Source organism: Coregonus clupeaformis, chromosome 1 (assembly GCF_020615455.1).
Source record: "Coregonus clupeaformis isolate EN_2021a chromosome 1, ASM2061545v1, whole genome shotgun sequence".
NCBI lineage: Eukaryota > Metazoa > Chordata > Actinopteri > Salmoniformes > Salmonidae > Coregonus > Coregonus clupeaformis.
The window spans coordinates 92,833,096-92,849,069 of record NC_059192.1 but is presented as its reverse complement, the minus strand read 5'-3'; the positions used below and the strand labels follow the sequence as shown (position 1 = coordinate 92,849,069).

Genomic DNA, 15,974 nt, shown 5'->3' with positions numbered 1-15,974 from the left:
TCTCAGATAGTGTATGCGTCACAAATGCCACCCTATTCCCTGTATAGTGCACTACTTTTAACCAGAGCCCTATGGTTCTGCAGGTAGTACACTAAAAAGGGTGCCATTCAGGACACAAACAGTCTGTCTGTAAAATAATCACACAGGTCACTGGCTCGATCTATGGGACTACAGTCGAAAATTAGCCGGCTGGCTAATCAGGCACAGACATTTTCACACATGTTGATTAATGTGCATTGCCCCTGTCAAATACACCTAATAAAATCAAGTAAAGATGAATGGGAAACAACTAGTGTAACAGGGCTATCATACCCAATGTGCATTTGTTTGTATTGCATGCAATAAATGAATGAGAACAGCAATAACCTCCAACCTGTTGCACTCATAACCTACCATTTGAACCACTGAGACACTGAGTAGGAGGCAGTCTTGGCAATGGATACTCAAGCAGGATTAAAGACCTCAGATTCACTGTCGTTCCAGACATCTGAATACCGTGCAGAATATATCCTATTTGAGCCTTATATTAACTTGGCTCTCAGATGGAAAAATCTACAGAAAGTCTCTCAATATGAGACCAAGAGAGACCTTTAATGGACATTTCGTTGGCAGAATATAGTTGTTTCTAAAGTTCTTTATTTTTCAATTAATCCAAAGACAATGGCTATTATTCTAAAGTGTAACAAACCCCAGCAAAAACAAATACCATAAATTCATACAATATTCAAATAGATCAACCCCTGCGACACATATCTAAAAAATATACACACTGTATACTGTAAACGTTCAGCTGAAAACAGCATATCATTAGAAGACAAGAAAAATAGCACTTTATCAAATAATATGGCGTTATATTGTATATATAATATCAGAAACTGGAAGTGAAATTGAAGCATTATTAGTGCACAGACAGGAATGGGATACAACAGACAGAAAGCGGTAGAGTTGTGTTGATGATGCTTAGTACAATTGGAATCATGTGGATGAACGTGGGCTTCAACAAAAGCATGCTTTCACAGTATAACGATACAGCTGATGGTAAGAAGCTGTGAAGGGAGAAGCCAGTGTATCACTGAGTGGAATTTTGATATGTAAAAAATAATGTTTAACCCTCAGATTTTGTCCATCAATCATTGTGCCATTCTACAAATAGAAAGCCTCCATGATTTGTAGTCCTGCATTTGCAAGCACGCACACACCAAACACACACACACACACATCACTTTACCCCACATCAGCTATGTCTTGCCTACATTGGACACCTAATCAACAGCCAAACAGCCCTCGTGAGGGCAGAGCAGTCATTGCACTGCTTCAACATAGCGATCCCAGATCCACACACGGCCCGTCTGCACGTCCTCCTGTCAGTCACCATTTAACCCTAACCCTGTCAGTCACCATCTAACCCTAACCCTGTCAGTCACATCTAACCCCAACCCTGTCAGTCACCATCTAACCCCAACCCTGTCAGTCACCATCTAACCCTAACCCTGTCAGTCACCATCTAACCCCAACCTTGTCAGTCACCATCTAACCCCAACCCTGTCAATCGCCATCTAACCCCAACACTGTCAGTCACCATCTAACCCCAACCCTGTCAGTCACCATCTAATCCTAACCCTGTCAGTCACCATCTAACCCCAACCCTGTCAGTCACCAACTAACCCCAACCCTGTCAGTCACCATCTAACCCCAACCCTGTCAGTCACCATCTAACCCCAACCCTGTCAGGCACCATCTAACCCCAACCCTGTCAGTCATCATCCTCTTTGCCTATCTCCTCAGGTAGCGGTGTGCTGAAGTCCCGAAAACATGTTCTGAAGTAGCCAACCAGGGACTCAGACAGGTGCTGCTGGCTCTGCAGGGACAGGAAGTGGCCCTCGTCTGGGTAGAGCTGTCTCAAACAAAGGTCAAAGGTCAAACAGAAGGTCAGTCAGGATAGTGCTGTCCAGCATTGGGACTATCATTCCTGTAGTGAAGTGTGGTTACTCTTCTATCAGTTAGAAGGAACAAGAAAGTAACTCAATGTTTTTCCTGAGAGGTGTGTGTGTGTGTGTGTGTGTGTGTGTGTGTGTGTGTGTGTGTGTGTGTGTGTGTGTGTGTGTGTGTGTGTGGACGTGTTTAACTATTCTTGTGGGGACCATAAGTCCCCACAAGAATAGTAAACAAACAAAATTTGACCAACAGGGGACATTTTGTTAGTCCCCACGAGGACAAATGCTATTTCTAGGGGGTTTAGGGTTAAGGTTAGAATTAGTGTTATGGTTAGAATTACGTTAAGGGTTAGGGTTAGGAGCTAGGGTTAGTTTTAGGGTTAGGAGCTAGGGTTAGGTTTAGGGTTAGGGTTAAGGTTAGGTTGTTGTGTTAAGGTTAGGGTTAGGGTTAAGGTTTGGTTAGGGTTAGGGTAAGAGTACGGGTTAGGTTTAGGATTAGGTGTTAGGGAAAATAGGATTTTGAATGGGACTGAATTGTGTGTCCCCACAAGGTTAGCTGTACAAGACTGTGTGTGTGTGTGTTTTGTGTGTGTGTGTGTGTGTGTGTGTGTGTGTGTGTGTGTGTGCATGCGTGCGTGCAAGTGTGGTGGGTAGGTGCATTTATATTGGCTAGCAATCAAAATCACTTCAATAATCACATTATGTAATCACTCATTCAACATTTTCATTCAAATTTGTGGATCACGGCTCATACCTGCATTGTGTAGTTCGCTCCAATTTTGATCAAGTGCTTAATCAACTCTGCTGAATGTTGGAAATGAACATTTGCTGAGAAAGGAACAAGAAAACACCAATTGGTTTAGCAAACTGACTTTGAATACAACACAAGGCCAATCAATGATTATGACTGATTTAGGATGGTCTATTTTCCATTTCAGTTGGACAAAAGGGTCATTACCATCAGCTGTTCCATGAATCAACAGAAAATCCGGTCCTTGCGGTCCTTTCATCATGTTTCCTTGCAGTCCTTTCATATTTGGAAGCACTCTAGAAACCTAAAAGATTATAGATATGGTAGACAATGTAACCTCAGGTGTTCTGTTATTTCTTCCCCTTTATTTGAACAGGGAGTCATGCTGAGACCAAGGTCTCTTTCACCGATGAGCCCTGTATACACATCAGTACACATCAATATACACATCAATATTCACATGAATATTCACATCAATACACGAAAAGCTAAACAAAACTTCAGGTTTGAACAGAAAACAATATCTGAGGGAAAACCAACCACAGCAGTGTACAAATAGTTTGTGAAAAGGTCACGTTATACAACTAGCCTTGTTAAATCGGACTGCTCACCATTGCTTCACTACACAAACAATGGTGAGCACAGTGTTCAGTCTGGTTGAGCCAGGCTACATTACAAGACTGGATCAAACCTTTCTAACACCCCAGGGGATCCAGTGTGTTGCTTCATTAACAGAACAAGACCATGTCTTTTTCCATCTACCTCTGAGGACTGTATGAGTGATACCCCGCTGATTAGTTTATGATCAATTTGACCTACTTCTCTGGACTAGCATCATATTGCATTTTAAACCACTCATCTGGGTGCTACTGGAAATGGTTCAAACTGTGTGGTCCACAAATCAACAACCCACTTTCAGGGGAACATTGTCACTGATTACACTGTAATCTCACACAGGAAGTTGTACAACACTGGTTATTATTCTGACTGATGGACAATACCTGGCCCATGAACATATGCGCACACATACATTTGTGCCCGTCCACACACATAAATACGAACACAACACCCCACACACACGCACGCACACACGCTTCAGTGCGACAGTTCCCGCTGTTCTCCAATCTGCTGTGACATACTGTCGAACAAAGAATAGAAGACCATCAATAATAACAACAGATGGACTGTGATAAACAACTTACTTGATATCTGTTGTCATTCTTTGACGTCAGGCCAAAGTATCGCTCTGAAAATGCTGAAGCTGCATATAGAGAAAGTAGACAACATTTCAAAAATGTATTCAGTTCTTTCATCTCCAATTTCATTGATAATCACATTTGTACAATATTAACTGTCATTTGTTGTGGGAAAATGTACTCACACAAAACACATAGCACCGGTTTCATAATCCTAGATTGAGCCTAAACCTAGACTAAAAAGCTAGTTCAATGGAGATTGTCAATTGAGCTTAATTTTCAATCCAGGAGTAGGTTTAATCTCTGTCAAGGAAACTGACCTAAATGGTAAGATCATGGAGACATTACTCACCATAGAGTTTCCAGTCAATCACTGGGGAATTAGCAGCTGCACACTTAATCAGTGCAGTGGACCTCAGAAGCATCAAAGTGAGGTAAGCACCATATCCCTGGAAAGAAAAGAACACCTTCACTTGTTGAAAAACACCCGTGAGTGTGAAGCATGGCGATCAACTGAAAGACAGCAGTTAAACTTGCCTTTCCGTAGATTCCGATCCGTGCGCGGTCAATGTATGGGAGTGTCAACAAGTATCTGTAATAAGTAAATAAAAAAAACAACCCAAAAAAACATAATTACTCATTATTTTTTACAGACATCTCATGAGGGCTTTAACACAGATGACTGACAGGGAAGTTAAAGAGTGTACAACCATGTCATACATTTGCAATGGATTTCAATGGAAATGGGCAAATATTGTATCATACAGTATTACATCATATCGTACCATATCACATCCTGTCTTATCTTATGGTGTTGTATTATATCATATTGAATGGCATAGCATCGCACTGTATATCGCATTACATCTTATATATTGCATTGTATATCGTATCATATAATACTGTCCATCGCATCGTGTATCATATTGTATTGTATATATATATATATACTACCGGTCAAAAGTTTTAGAACACCTACTCATTCAAGGGTTTGTCTTTATTTTTTAACAGTTTCCACATTGTATAATAATAGTGAAGACATAAAATAACACACGGAATCATGTAGTAACCAAAAAAGTGTTAAACAAATCAAAATATATTTTATATTTGAGATTCTTCAAATAGTCACCCTTTGCCTTGATGACAGCTTTGCACACTCTTGGTATTCTCTCAACTAGATTCATGAGGTAGTAACCTGGAATGCATTTTAATTAACAGGTGTGCCTTCTTAAAAGTTAATTTGTGGAATTGCTTTCATTCTTCATGCGTTTGAGCCAATCAGTTGTGTTGTGACATGTTAGGGGGGGTATACAGAAGATAGCCCTATTTGGTAAAAGACCAAGTCCATATTATGGCAAGAACAGCTCAAGTAAGCATAGAAAAACAACAGTCCATCATTACTTTAAGACATGAAGGTCAGTCAATCCGGAAAATGTCAAGAACTTTGAAAGTTTCTTCAAGTGCAGTTGCGAAAACCATCAAGCGCTATGATGAAACTGGCTCTCATGAGGACCGCCATAGGAATGGAAGACCCAGAGTTACCTCTGCTGCAGAGGATAAGTTCATTAGAGTTACCAGCCTCAGAAATTGCAGCTCAAAGTTCAAGTAACAGACCCATCTCAACATCAACTGTTCAGAGGAGACTGTGTGAATCAGGCCTTCATGGTCGAATTGCTGCAAAGAAACCAATACTAAAGGACATCAATAAAAATAAGAGACTTGCTTGGGCCAAGAAACACGCGCAATAGACATTAGACCGGTGGAAATGTGTCCTTTGGTCTGGAGTCCAAATCGGAGATTTTTGGTTCCAACTGCCGTGTCTTTGTGAGAAGCAGAGTAGGTGAACGGATGATATCCGCATGTAATGGTTCCCAACGTGAATCATGGAGAAGGAGGTGTGATGGTGTGGCGGTGCTTTACTGGTGACACTGTCTGTGATTTATTTAGAATTCAAGGCACACTTAACCAGCATGGATACCACAGCATTCTGCAGCAATACGCCATCCCATCTGGTTTGCACTTAGTGGGACTATCATTTGTTTTTCAACAGGACAATGACCCAAAACACACCTCCAGGCTGTGTAAGGGCTATTTTACCAAGAAGGAGAGTGATGGAGTGCTGCATCAAATGACCTGGCCTCCACAATCACCCAACCTCAACCCAATTTAGATGGTTTGGGATGAGTCGGACCACAGAGTGAAGGAAAAGCAGCCAACAAGTGCTCAGCATATGTGGGAACTCCTTCAAGACTGTTGGAAAACATTCCAGGTGAAGCTGGTTGAGAGAATGCCAAGAGTGTGCAAAGCTGTCATCAAGGCAAAGGGTAGATACTTTGAAGAATCTCAACAATAAAATATATTTTGATTGTTTAAGACTTGTTTGGTTACTACATGATTCCATATGTGTTATTTCATAGTTTTGATGTCTTCACTATTATTGTACAATGTAGAAAATAGTAAAAATAAAGAAAAACCCTTGAATGAGTAGGTGTGTCCAAACAGACCAATAGTAAATGCACTGAAAGAGGGTACATTTTTTTTAGCACATCTTCTCATTCTTGAGATGATTTCATTTCAATGATGTATTACTGTAACGATCCCGGCTGTCTGAGTCGGGTCCTGTCTGGTGACTAGTTTTTCCTGTTCGTAATCTCCAGTTTCCCGAGGGTTCGGGAACGCTCCGGGGAGCGCTCTGGTTTTCCGCACCTGCATCCCATCAGCAATCTGCACACCTGGTCCTGATCATCACCCTTCTTAGGCTCTGGCCGAACATCCAGTTCCTGCCGGATCGTTAGCTATGAACAGTATGTTTGTCAGCGTGTCAGCCTCTGAGCCCTTAGTTAGTTTTGTTGTTTTGCACCTTGTTACTTGCTGTGTACTGACCTCCGTTTTGTTCTGTCTGCAGTCTCTCACCCGGAACCTTCACCCAACCTCTGCCTGATGGTCGGCGGCTGCCGAGCCAGTACCGGACCAACCACTGCACCCTCAACAACCCATCCACGCCACCCGCTCTGTTCCCTGGATTATTCAGCCTCACTCGGAATCTACTAAATAAACACTCACCTTTCTCTCAACGTACCTTGTCCTTGTCTGCTTCTGGGTTCTGGCATAGTAAACCGTGACAATTACATCTATTCAATACGGATGGGTAAGATACACTGGAGCTGAATAGGGCTAACAGTTACTAGAATGCAGCTGAAATGTCTGGTGTTATTGAGTAGAATATTTTGACATACAGAATGTGCATTTCTTCATGGGGAAAATGTTTTAGAATAATTTCTCACCTGTGCACGTATCCTGGACTCCGACATTGCTCATCCTAATATTTCTATATTTTTTAATTCCACTCTTTTACTTATAGATTTGTGTGTATTGTTGTGTATTATTAGATATTATTGCACTGTTGGAGCTAGGAACACAAGCATTTCGCAACACCCGCAATAACATCTGCTAAATATGTGTATGCAACCAATAACATTTGATAATATTATATCACATCTCATCACATCACATGCTGGTCGGAGGCTACATACTCCAGTGCAGCTATCTGGTCCTGAACCTCCACAGTACCCAGGCGCTGGTGGACCTGCTGCAGGACTCTCAGGCCCTGGAAGCCTGTCCCCCTGCCATCCAGCCTGGCCACGATCACCTCATCACAACTGACCAGCACCGAGTCCCAACCCAGCTCATACTCATCACTCACCGACTGACTGCCAGGCCCACCATCACTAAGAGAGGGGGGGAAGTGGGGAGGGAGGGAGAGAGAGCGAGAGAGAGAGAGAGAGAGAGGTAAAAAAAATAATTGTGTTAGTTCTCAAGGTAAAGTATTCAGTTCTAAATGTATTTTTAAATGAAAATGTACTGTAACTATGTTAGAATGCCAGGAAAGAGGAGCGATGCTTACACAATCAAAAGAAGGCCATAGAGAAGAGATTCAGAAAAGTCAAGCGGATAGGTGAGCTTCAAAGGCAGCTCTGTGGGAATAAATTATTTAAGTACAGTTATTAAAATAAACTATATACCGTAGAGAGAGAGAGAGAGAGAGAGAGAGAGAGAGAGAGAGAGAGAGAGAGAGAGAGAGAGAGAGGGAGAGAATGAGAAAAATAAAGAAATATACACAGAGAGAAATGGTTAGTTACCAAAGTCTTCACTTAGAATAACCCTGACATCTGATTTAGAGATCTTTTTATTTTCCAAGGCAGCTCTCAGAGGCATGTTGTTGTCCAAGATAAAGTAAGCTGTGGGAAGAAAGTGTGAAAGTAATCATTCACATACTGTGTGTTAAGAGACACAAGGATACTGATTATATGGCGTATTAAACTGTGATGGGAAAAGCAATCAACAGATTGTTTCAAGAAACACATTCATTTCAGTTTTACATTTTTCTAATACAGTTGATTGACTTCACATAGGCCACTGCATCTAAATCACGTCCTGTGATTCTTTGTTTTAGACTGTCACCTATCACATCATTTCAGTACAATTATGCCTCATTTTCAGTCTCATTGAAAAGCATCCAGGCATAAAAAACACAAATCAATACAATTTGCATTAAAAACACTTCCCAGATGCTCATTTAAACCTTGGCAGAACATTCCATTTGGATAGCTGTTAAAAATGTATTTCACACGATGTGAAACACAGCCAACAACCTCTTGGCCAAATATGAAATACGAACCATTGAAACAGACTGGAAATAGTACAGGACAGTACAGGAGAGGAGAGTTCATATCAATACTTAGTATTACTCACTGTTTACATCATTAAAACTCTGCAGCATCACAGATGGAGCACCGGGACCTGTGGAACAGAAGATACTCTAGCAATAATGCATAGCATCGTTTTGAGACTGAACAAACGTTCAGTATGATATTCTAACGTGGGCTTCTAGCAGTATTGTAGTACCCTAGCCTATGTAAGCCCAACGATGTCACCGGTGGGATATACTTATTGCAGCAGTGGTTACATCATGGCATAATTGACATAATGACTCCCTAAGCATACCTCATACATTACCCAGAATCAGTTGTGTTTTACTACAGTGGCTATATCATATCCACATAAAGCTGTATTTGGCTGAATGATTTCCAGAAGGAAAAACACTGACCAGACTCTTACCTTTACACTGTAGAATAACATGCTGTTTGTTCGGGCTGATGTCTGCATCAAAGAACGTGCATGCTTCCTGGTTCATCTCACAGGTCAAACATCGTTGAGAGAACAGACCAATAGTAGATGCACTGAAAGAGGGAAAACATTTTTAGATAAATGCATTTCAATGATGTATTACATCTATTCAATACGGATGGGTAAGATACACTGGAGCTGAATAGGGCTAACAGTTACTAGAATGCAGCTGAAATGTCTGGTGTTATTGAGTAGAATATTTTGACATACAGAATGTGCATTTCTTCATGGGGAAAATGTTTTAGAATCATTTCTCACCTGTACACGTGTCTCTTTTGTGGGGAGTCTTGAGTACTGATAAAATATCTATATGGGTGAAAGCAGAACAACTTTAACTAGGGCAAGTACAAGAAACTATAGTTACAAATAGAATAGTTTGACCAGAAGAGATGTTTGAAAAGAGAAAAAAGGTAAACACCTGTTGAAGCTCATATCTATAACACAAAATATGATATTAAATGACTCTCATAACTGATCTGAAATAATCTGACAGACTTACATGGTTTGCTCTTCCTCATCATAGGCTAATATCTTGGTCACCTCCCAGTTGCCTGACGTCAAGTGACGGACATCACTTTGATCACTTCTGAACTGAGAATAGGCAAATTATAATTTCTTTGATAAAAACATGTACAAAAAAAAGAAACAAAGTGAGCGCTGACAAAGCAGGAGAATGACAAGATGACCAATGTGTATTTCGGAATTGGAGTATGACAACACCCACCGATTTGGTGAACATGGCAATATGATGGAAGTCTCCTTGTCCCCCCTGCTTCACTGGTATGGTCAGGAAAAACCTGCTCCCGTCCTTTGAAAACACTGGCTCCTGGTTCTGAAGACATTGGATTTAAGGGACAGTCAAAGTGCATCGATTTCATCTTTACTATTAGCATATAGATACAATACACACTGTTTTAAAATTGCAGCACAATTTGGAACACATCAGGCCCATTGTAGCATTCAAATAAAATGTTACTAGATGGAAATATGAATTGCTAATATTATAGAACATTTACATTTCAGTTTACCTGTCTGGTGAGCCAGAGATCTGAAGCTTCCTCATGTTTCTGAAATTCAAGTGGAGGAACACGTCTTAGATCCAACACGGAGTACGACACAGATGATACCAATAAAACCTGTTTCTAGTGAGGACCATCTTAGCGTAGGTGAAGAAATAAAACCCACCTGTACACAGGACCCGATGGTGGCGTCACACACAGTGAGGAAGGACATGTTTTGGGGCCGGTTGAGCCATCGAACTGCTGCATGGGTGTTGCTGATCCATTTCACCATCCCTACATAGTGTTCTCTGGGTCAATGTGAGACAAACATTCAGACTTATAGCAACTACTTCTCCGGGCTATTTCATATTTCTGAACGATGGTTGTGTACTTGATCAAACATGCACAATCAGGGGAAGACTGGCCTTCTGGCATTTCGGGTAAATGCCAGATGGGCTGGTCCATTTTTAGCAAATGGGCCTCTCTAACTTGGGTTTTTCACGCAAAATTATTACTTTCTGGCTAATAATGGGGGCCTTAATGAAAAAAATGGGCCAGTGTAGGGGCCTCGAGGAATATAATGGGCCGGTCTGGGGGTCTCAAGGAAAAAAATGGTCCGGTGTGTTAGAAATGCCAATACTGATTTCTGGTCCCAGTATGCTCCTGGAAACAATGAAACATGCATACATGCAGATTCAATTGTCCTATACTGGTTATAATGGTTAGTAAAGAAATAACCTGCAAAGAATAACCTGACATGCCTGTTAGCAGCACAACAATTACAAATGCAGAGTAAAAGAACTAAGGGGCTGCCAGAATGTTGAGGCTTCCTCACCTTCCTCTCAGGCCATCGGGTGGTACCAACTCCTGAGTGTGTGTGGGGCCGTACAGGTTCACCACCAACAGCCTGACTGTAGGGTTGGGCTGGCCAGCCTGTCAGCAAACAGATCCTCATAATGTCAATTATTAAGCATGCTGAGAAAAACAAATACTGTTGCTACACCGCGTTCAAATCAAGGTGCATTAACAGTGGAGTAAATTGAAGCTGTAAGATATTCAGCAACTCATAATAAATTATGCTAACAATCAATGCTTCAAATGACCTCACAGGTTATTATCTTCTTATCATCTTTGTTTTGCCTGGACCATTTGGATGTCTGTCTCTAGCTTAACATCCAACAAGAGATTATCTCAGAGCAAATCATCTATTTTTTAAATCCCTGGAGTTAAGGACTGAACTGGCAGAATATCATTGTGAATACTTCATACAAGCAGGCTGCTTCGTTCCGGCAGATTTAGATATGTTAGAAGTAGGGCTGGCACGGTTATTCTATAATCGTGTAAACAACGAATATGGATGAAGACCGTCATTTTCAAGTCGACAAACTTTACCTAAAAGCAGTCAAGTAAAAGTAAGTCTGGTTCACATCGAACAGCCGATGTAAGGAGAGATGAGAGGAGCGAAAACTAGCCCATCTTGGAATGTTGTGTTCTGGAATGAACAGCTGACTGTAGACAGCCGGGCATTCAAAAAGACGAGATGTGCAGTCAGGAGCGAGAGGAGAAGATGTGCTTATTTTTTTTCCTATTCGAAAGGTTATACTTGTAACTATAACTGGGATCATTTGGCTGACAAAGAACCGTAATCCAAAATTCCATAACCGTCACAGCCTTTGCTAGAAGCACTATTACCTCTTCCTATAAAATATAAGCAGGGTTCTGATCATTTTGTCTAATCATTTATTCAGTTTCCAATTTCCCTTTTGTTGCGACTCCATAAATACTTGATCTATCATAATATAAGACCTTTATGTGAGCAGTATTTCTAACCAACACTATGCACAGGGTAATCGAGATACCTGGATAGCTATAGTTGTTGTATCGACATGCAGTACATGTAATACAGTACATCAATCGATAGCACAGGAACATGACTTCCAAAGCTCAAATCTAGTATACTGTGTGAATCAACAAGGACATACAATAGTTATATAATCAGAACTGAAAGAACTGTTTCTTGAGCCAGCAGTTTTTGTTGTTGTTGCTAAGACCAATAGTGTTTTTTTTCTTCCAGCAAACAAGCACAATTTCACCAATGGGGGCAACATAGTGACACAGACAGATACATGCACTTTCTTCTGCAGCATGCTATCCTATCCCATTATATTGTGTCTTTCCATTACCTTGGGGTACGGGTACTCCTGTGATTTGGGGTAGGGGCTGCCAGTGAACCGGGGCAGGAACATGTTGGGTACCAGGGTATCGTTGATCATGAGGAAGGCCAGTCTCTCTCCATCAGGTGACCACCAGTGGGCTATGTGTGACTGCAGAATCTCCTCTAAAAACACAAGGACCAAACTACCATCAATCACACACTGAACTATACTATAGTTTTTTTTTCCAATCTAGTCCTATCCACATGAATATAGGCTTCTTCTGTACACCAGTCCTTGATGTTGCTATATATATATAAGATCAATATGTTATTGTAAATGAAGTTAAGAGAAAGTTTGAATTTGTATCTGCATCAATTGGAAATCTGTGTTTTACACAACCTTGTTGAAAATATGTCAAAAGGATGATTTTTTTTATTTTTATGGAACTTGTTTTGGGCTGATGTAGATAAAATAAAATGAGTCTTAATTAAGTCAGAGCTAAAATCCATCATTAAGGTGTAATTAATAAGTGCAAATTATGAATAAAATTGTCCCTGCTATCCAAGAGCATGGAACAATGCGTGGATTATGGCCCATTCATGAGAAGACTTAACACTGCTGTAGTGAAATAATGACTTTCCTTCATCTATATTTAATTAACTTTAATCAAAATTCTGAGTTAGTTCTCATTTATTCAATTATTCTTCGGAAATGGGACTAATATGGTTAGTAGTGTTAATTTTGAATTCTTATTCCATCCGTCCCTGAATGCGACCGAGAGCCGTTCAACTGTGAAAGTGATGAATTCCTTTGTGGCTGAACATGATTTATTTCCAGTACCTGGCATACCTTTCCTGACATTGTGTCCTTGGGTACGCCGTGAACCTGTCAATTGGCATTCAGACAAACCTTCATACAACCAGTCAGCGATTCCATTAAATATGACTCCTTCCTCTCCCGACGACGTAATCCTAAGAGAATTGCTCTGCACATCTGATTGGTAATAGATGTTGTTTTCAAAGATGTAGATCTGAAATGAGAAGGAGCAAAGAGAATTGCAATTGTGCTTTGAACGGTGGCTATAAAAGTATAGCTCAGCAAAAGCCAGACTCTGATACCCATCATTCTCCTGCTACAATACAGCACTAGTTCACTGCCAGGGAAATATGGTAGTGATTTTATTTTACATGATGACTTATTTCCATTTATGATCCATATCAGGAATTAAAGTGCACTGTAATAGGTAGTATTGATTCATTATTCTATATTGCTAAACTTCAGTATTCTCTTTTTCAGTCAGTTCCTTTCACACGTTCACTTTTGTTCCCTTTTAACAATCAAGTGTGCTTCGTTAGGCCGCCAGATGTTCAGCCAGACAAAAATCACATGCTGGGTTTTGTTTGTGACCAAACAAACTCTGAACAGAGTAACAGAAGCTCAAAGACGTCTGGTCCAGATAAGTGTAGTCTGCATCCCCATCTGTAACAGGACCACCTGCTGTCAAAATGGCTGCCTGATATACAGCAAATGGTGCTTTTTACTCCTTCACATGAGAAACTGTACCACAACTGGCCATCACAAGAAATATAAATATGGCAAATTTGATACAAACCCCTAGTGTGACGACTGGGTTTGAAACCAGGTCTCCTGCATGCCAGAAAAGCCCATTCAACACATCTTGATGGCACCCTGTGCCAAAGCCATTGATAATGCTCACACCTATCAATTTCTTTCATATGTGTGATGAGGCATCTATGACCGTCTAGGAGTTGTGCCCAGAGGTTGATTTCAGATTGGGCGAGAGAGAGAGAGTGAAAAGAGGAAGTGTATGGCATCATAGAAGAGGAGAGGAGGGGAGAGACTCACCAGCTGCTGTCTCTTCACACCCCACGCCGCATGCTGAAGCACTGCATTCTGGACCTCAGGAGGATTCAATTCCCACACCTCCCTGAAACACAAGCACGCACACAAAAGCACACACAGACACAAAGACGGGCAGACAGGCATGAACAAACCCCATCTGTTGTTGAACTGGAGATGTCAAAGATTGGGTGTATCATACGTAATACAGCATGTTCTTCAGTTACAGGAGTGTGGGGGTATGCATGTCAATACAAGACATGAAGCATCAACCAGTCCGTTCTGTCTCTTACCTTGTGTGGATGTTGTAAACGATGTACGATGCAGTATAGGAATGTCTATACACCTGAAATTAAAAGTACTGACCATTAATGTGATAATAAATAATGGAAAACAATAAAGCATACATGATGCAAATGAATCATGTCAGAAACCACGTCGGGATTCCACAATGTAATTGTTTCCAAAAGGAATTCAAAACTGTGTTAGCCCACACAGCTCAGGAAGCCAATGCAAGTCTTCAGTTGTCAGGCAAGGTTAATCATCACGCAAACTTGGTTGAACACCACCTTTGTTACTGCATAATAATAATGCATAACACAACTAAACAAAATTTGCGCCTAAGTCCATTCTCTAGGGAATCCCATGATGGTGCAATGTTTCCAAACCTTGGTTGCCAGCGATCCAGCCATTAAACACAGTGGAAATCAATGAGAGATCCTTGATTTGGGTCTAACATTAAAACGGAAAACTGCATAAACAATGATTAAAGAATAAAGAAAGAGAAAGAAGATACAACTCAATGAGGTTAGTACACCTGCCATTAACCCAGGTGGTGCAATCAGATTTCTGATCAGAGCCTATTTGCTGTTTGTTCTCCTTCCTGTCAAACTATGGGTGAATCCCAATTGTAATTTCCTTGAATCCTCGCATCCTCTCTCCTCACCTTCTTCAAACGCATTGAAACAGAAGATCTGAGATTTTCTTCTGACCTTATCCACCTATGCATTCTGAGAAGGAGGCGAGGAGAGAGGAGGCGAGGAATCAAGGAATCAAGGAATTACAATTGAGACTCAGCCTATGCTTAGGGTAATTGGAAACACTGATTAACTCTGTAGCTCCATTTTTATTTTGGTTGGCTCAAACATTTGTACTGCATTCATGTTTGGTTATTTGCTAGGGATCAAGACTTATATAATTATCTGTTAGCCTGTTAGAAAGGTGATCCATATCTCATGCTGCTCTGGTGGAAGACAATTGTATTCATTTGACTGTTGGTGTACTAATGATGCCCTGTGACGTTGTACTGTATGTGTTATGTAACTGTTATTGGAAAAGCCTAATGGTAATTAATAAACAACAGTCATTTAACAAGTATTCATATCCTACCTGTTTCACTTCGTAAGCAAATAGCACATATTTCATGTCTGGAGAAAGAGAATATTTGGCAACTTTGAAAGACACCTAGGACAAGGGAAAGACAGTTAGAAGTCACAAATAATACATATAAAGGTTAATACATATTGTACATAGATCTAGGAAGTATCTTGTACATAGATCTAGGAAGTAATTCAGATGATGGTAAACCATTACACAGCTTGTATACTTTGCCCGTTAGGGCCACCGTACTATTACAATCCCAGGCATATGACCATTCCACCTAAAATTGTAGCTAGTATTGCTAAACATTAAACAGGGATTAATAGTGTCCTCCTTTCCCCCCCAGTTAGATAATTAAATGGCAAAAAGCAAGTCTGCTAATGACAGTCCAAAGCTGCTTAGGCCATGAGCCTTATGCAACACATAAAACATGACCTGTCAGATGGGTATTCTTAATATTTTTTTTATTATATATATTTTTTCTCAAACAATAACAACCATACATAAAC

At 40.6% G+C, this 15,974-nt stretch overlaps 1 protein-coding gene across 2 annotated transcripts in view; it reads right to left on the bottom strand.

The window, feature by feature from the left end:
- Positions 1-618: 618 nt before the first annotated feature.
- The window catches only part of LOC121537645 (inactive dipeptidyl peptidase 10-like), a 67,231-nt gene continuing 51,875 nt past the window's right edge, over positions 619-15,974 (bottom strand). For both annotated transcript variants that reach the window (XM_045223462.1, XM_045223463.1), the window contains exons 5-26: positions 15,475-15,549; positions 14,379-14,431; positions 14,092-14,173; positions 13,135-13,255; positions 12,253-12,407; positions 10,905-11,002; positions 10,254-10,377; positions 10,097-10,135; positions 9,793-9,900; positions 9,568-9,659; positions 9,327-9,374; positions 9,000-9,121; positions 8,634-8,681; positions 8,021-8,119; positions 7,786-7,855; positions 7,415-7,609; positions 4,419-4,473; positions 4,234-4,330; positions 3,888-3,946; positions 2,893-2,989; positions 2,689-2,762; positions 619-1,894 (exon numbers count right to left, since the gene is read on the bottom strand). In XM_045223462.1, coding sequence (XP_045079397.1) covers positions 1,754-1,894; positions 2,689-2,762; positions 2,893-2,989; positions 3,888-3,946; positions 4,234-4,330; positions 4,419-4,473; positions 7,415-7,609; positions 7,786-7,855; positions 8,021-8,119; positions 8,634-8,681; positions 9,000-9,121; positions 9,327-9,374; positions 9,568-9,659; positions 9,793-9,900; positions 10,097-10,135; positions 10,254-10,377; positions 10,905-11,002; positions 12,253-12,407; positions 13,135-13,255; positions 14,092-14,173; positions 14,379-14,431; positions 15,475-15,549 — 2,052 coding nt within the window. In that variant the 3' untranslated portion in view covers positions 619-1,753. The remainder of the gene's footprint in view (positions 1,895-2,688; positions 2,763-2,892; positions 2,990-3,887; positions 3,947-4,233; positions 4,331-4,418; positions 4,474-7,414; positions 7,610-7,785; positions 7,856-8,020; positions 8,120-8,633; positions 8,682-8,999; positions 9,122-9,326; positions 9,375-9,567; positions 9,660-9,792; positions 9,901-10,096; positions 10,136-10,253; positions 10,378-10,904; positions 11,003-12,252; positions 12,408-13,134; positions 13,256-14,091; positions 14,174-14,378; positions 14,432-15,474; positions 15,550-15,974) is intronic.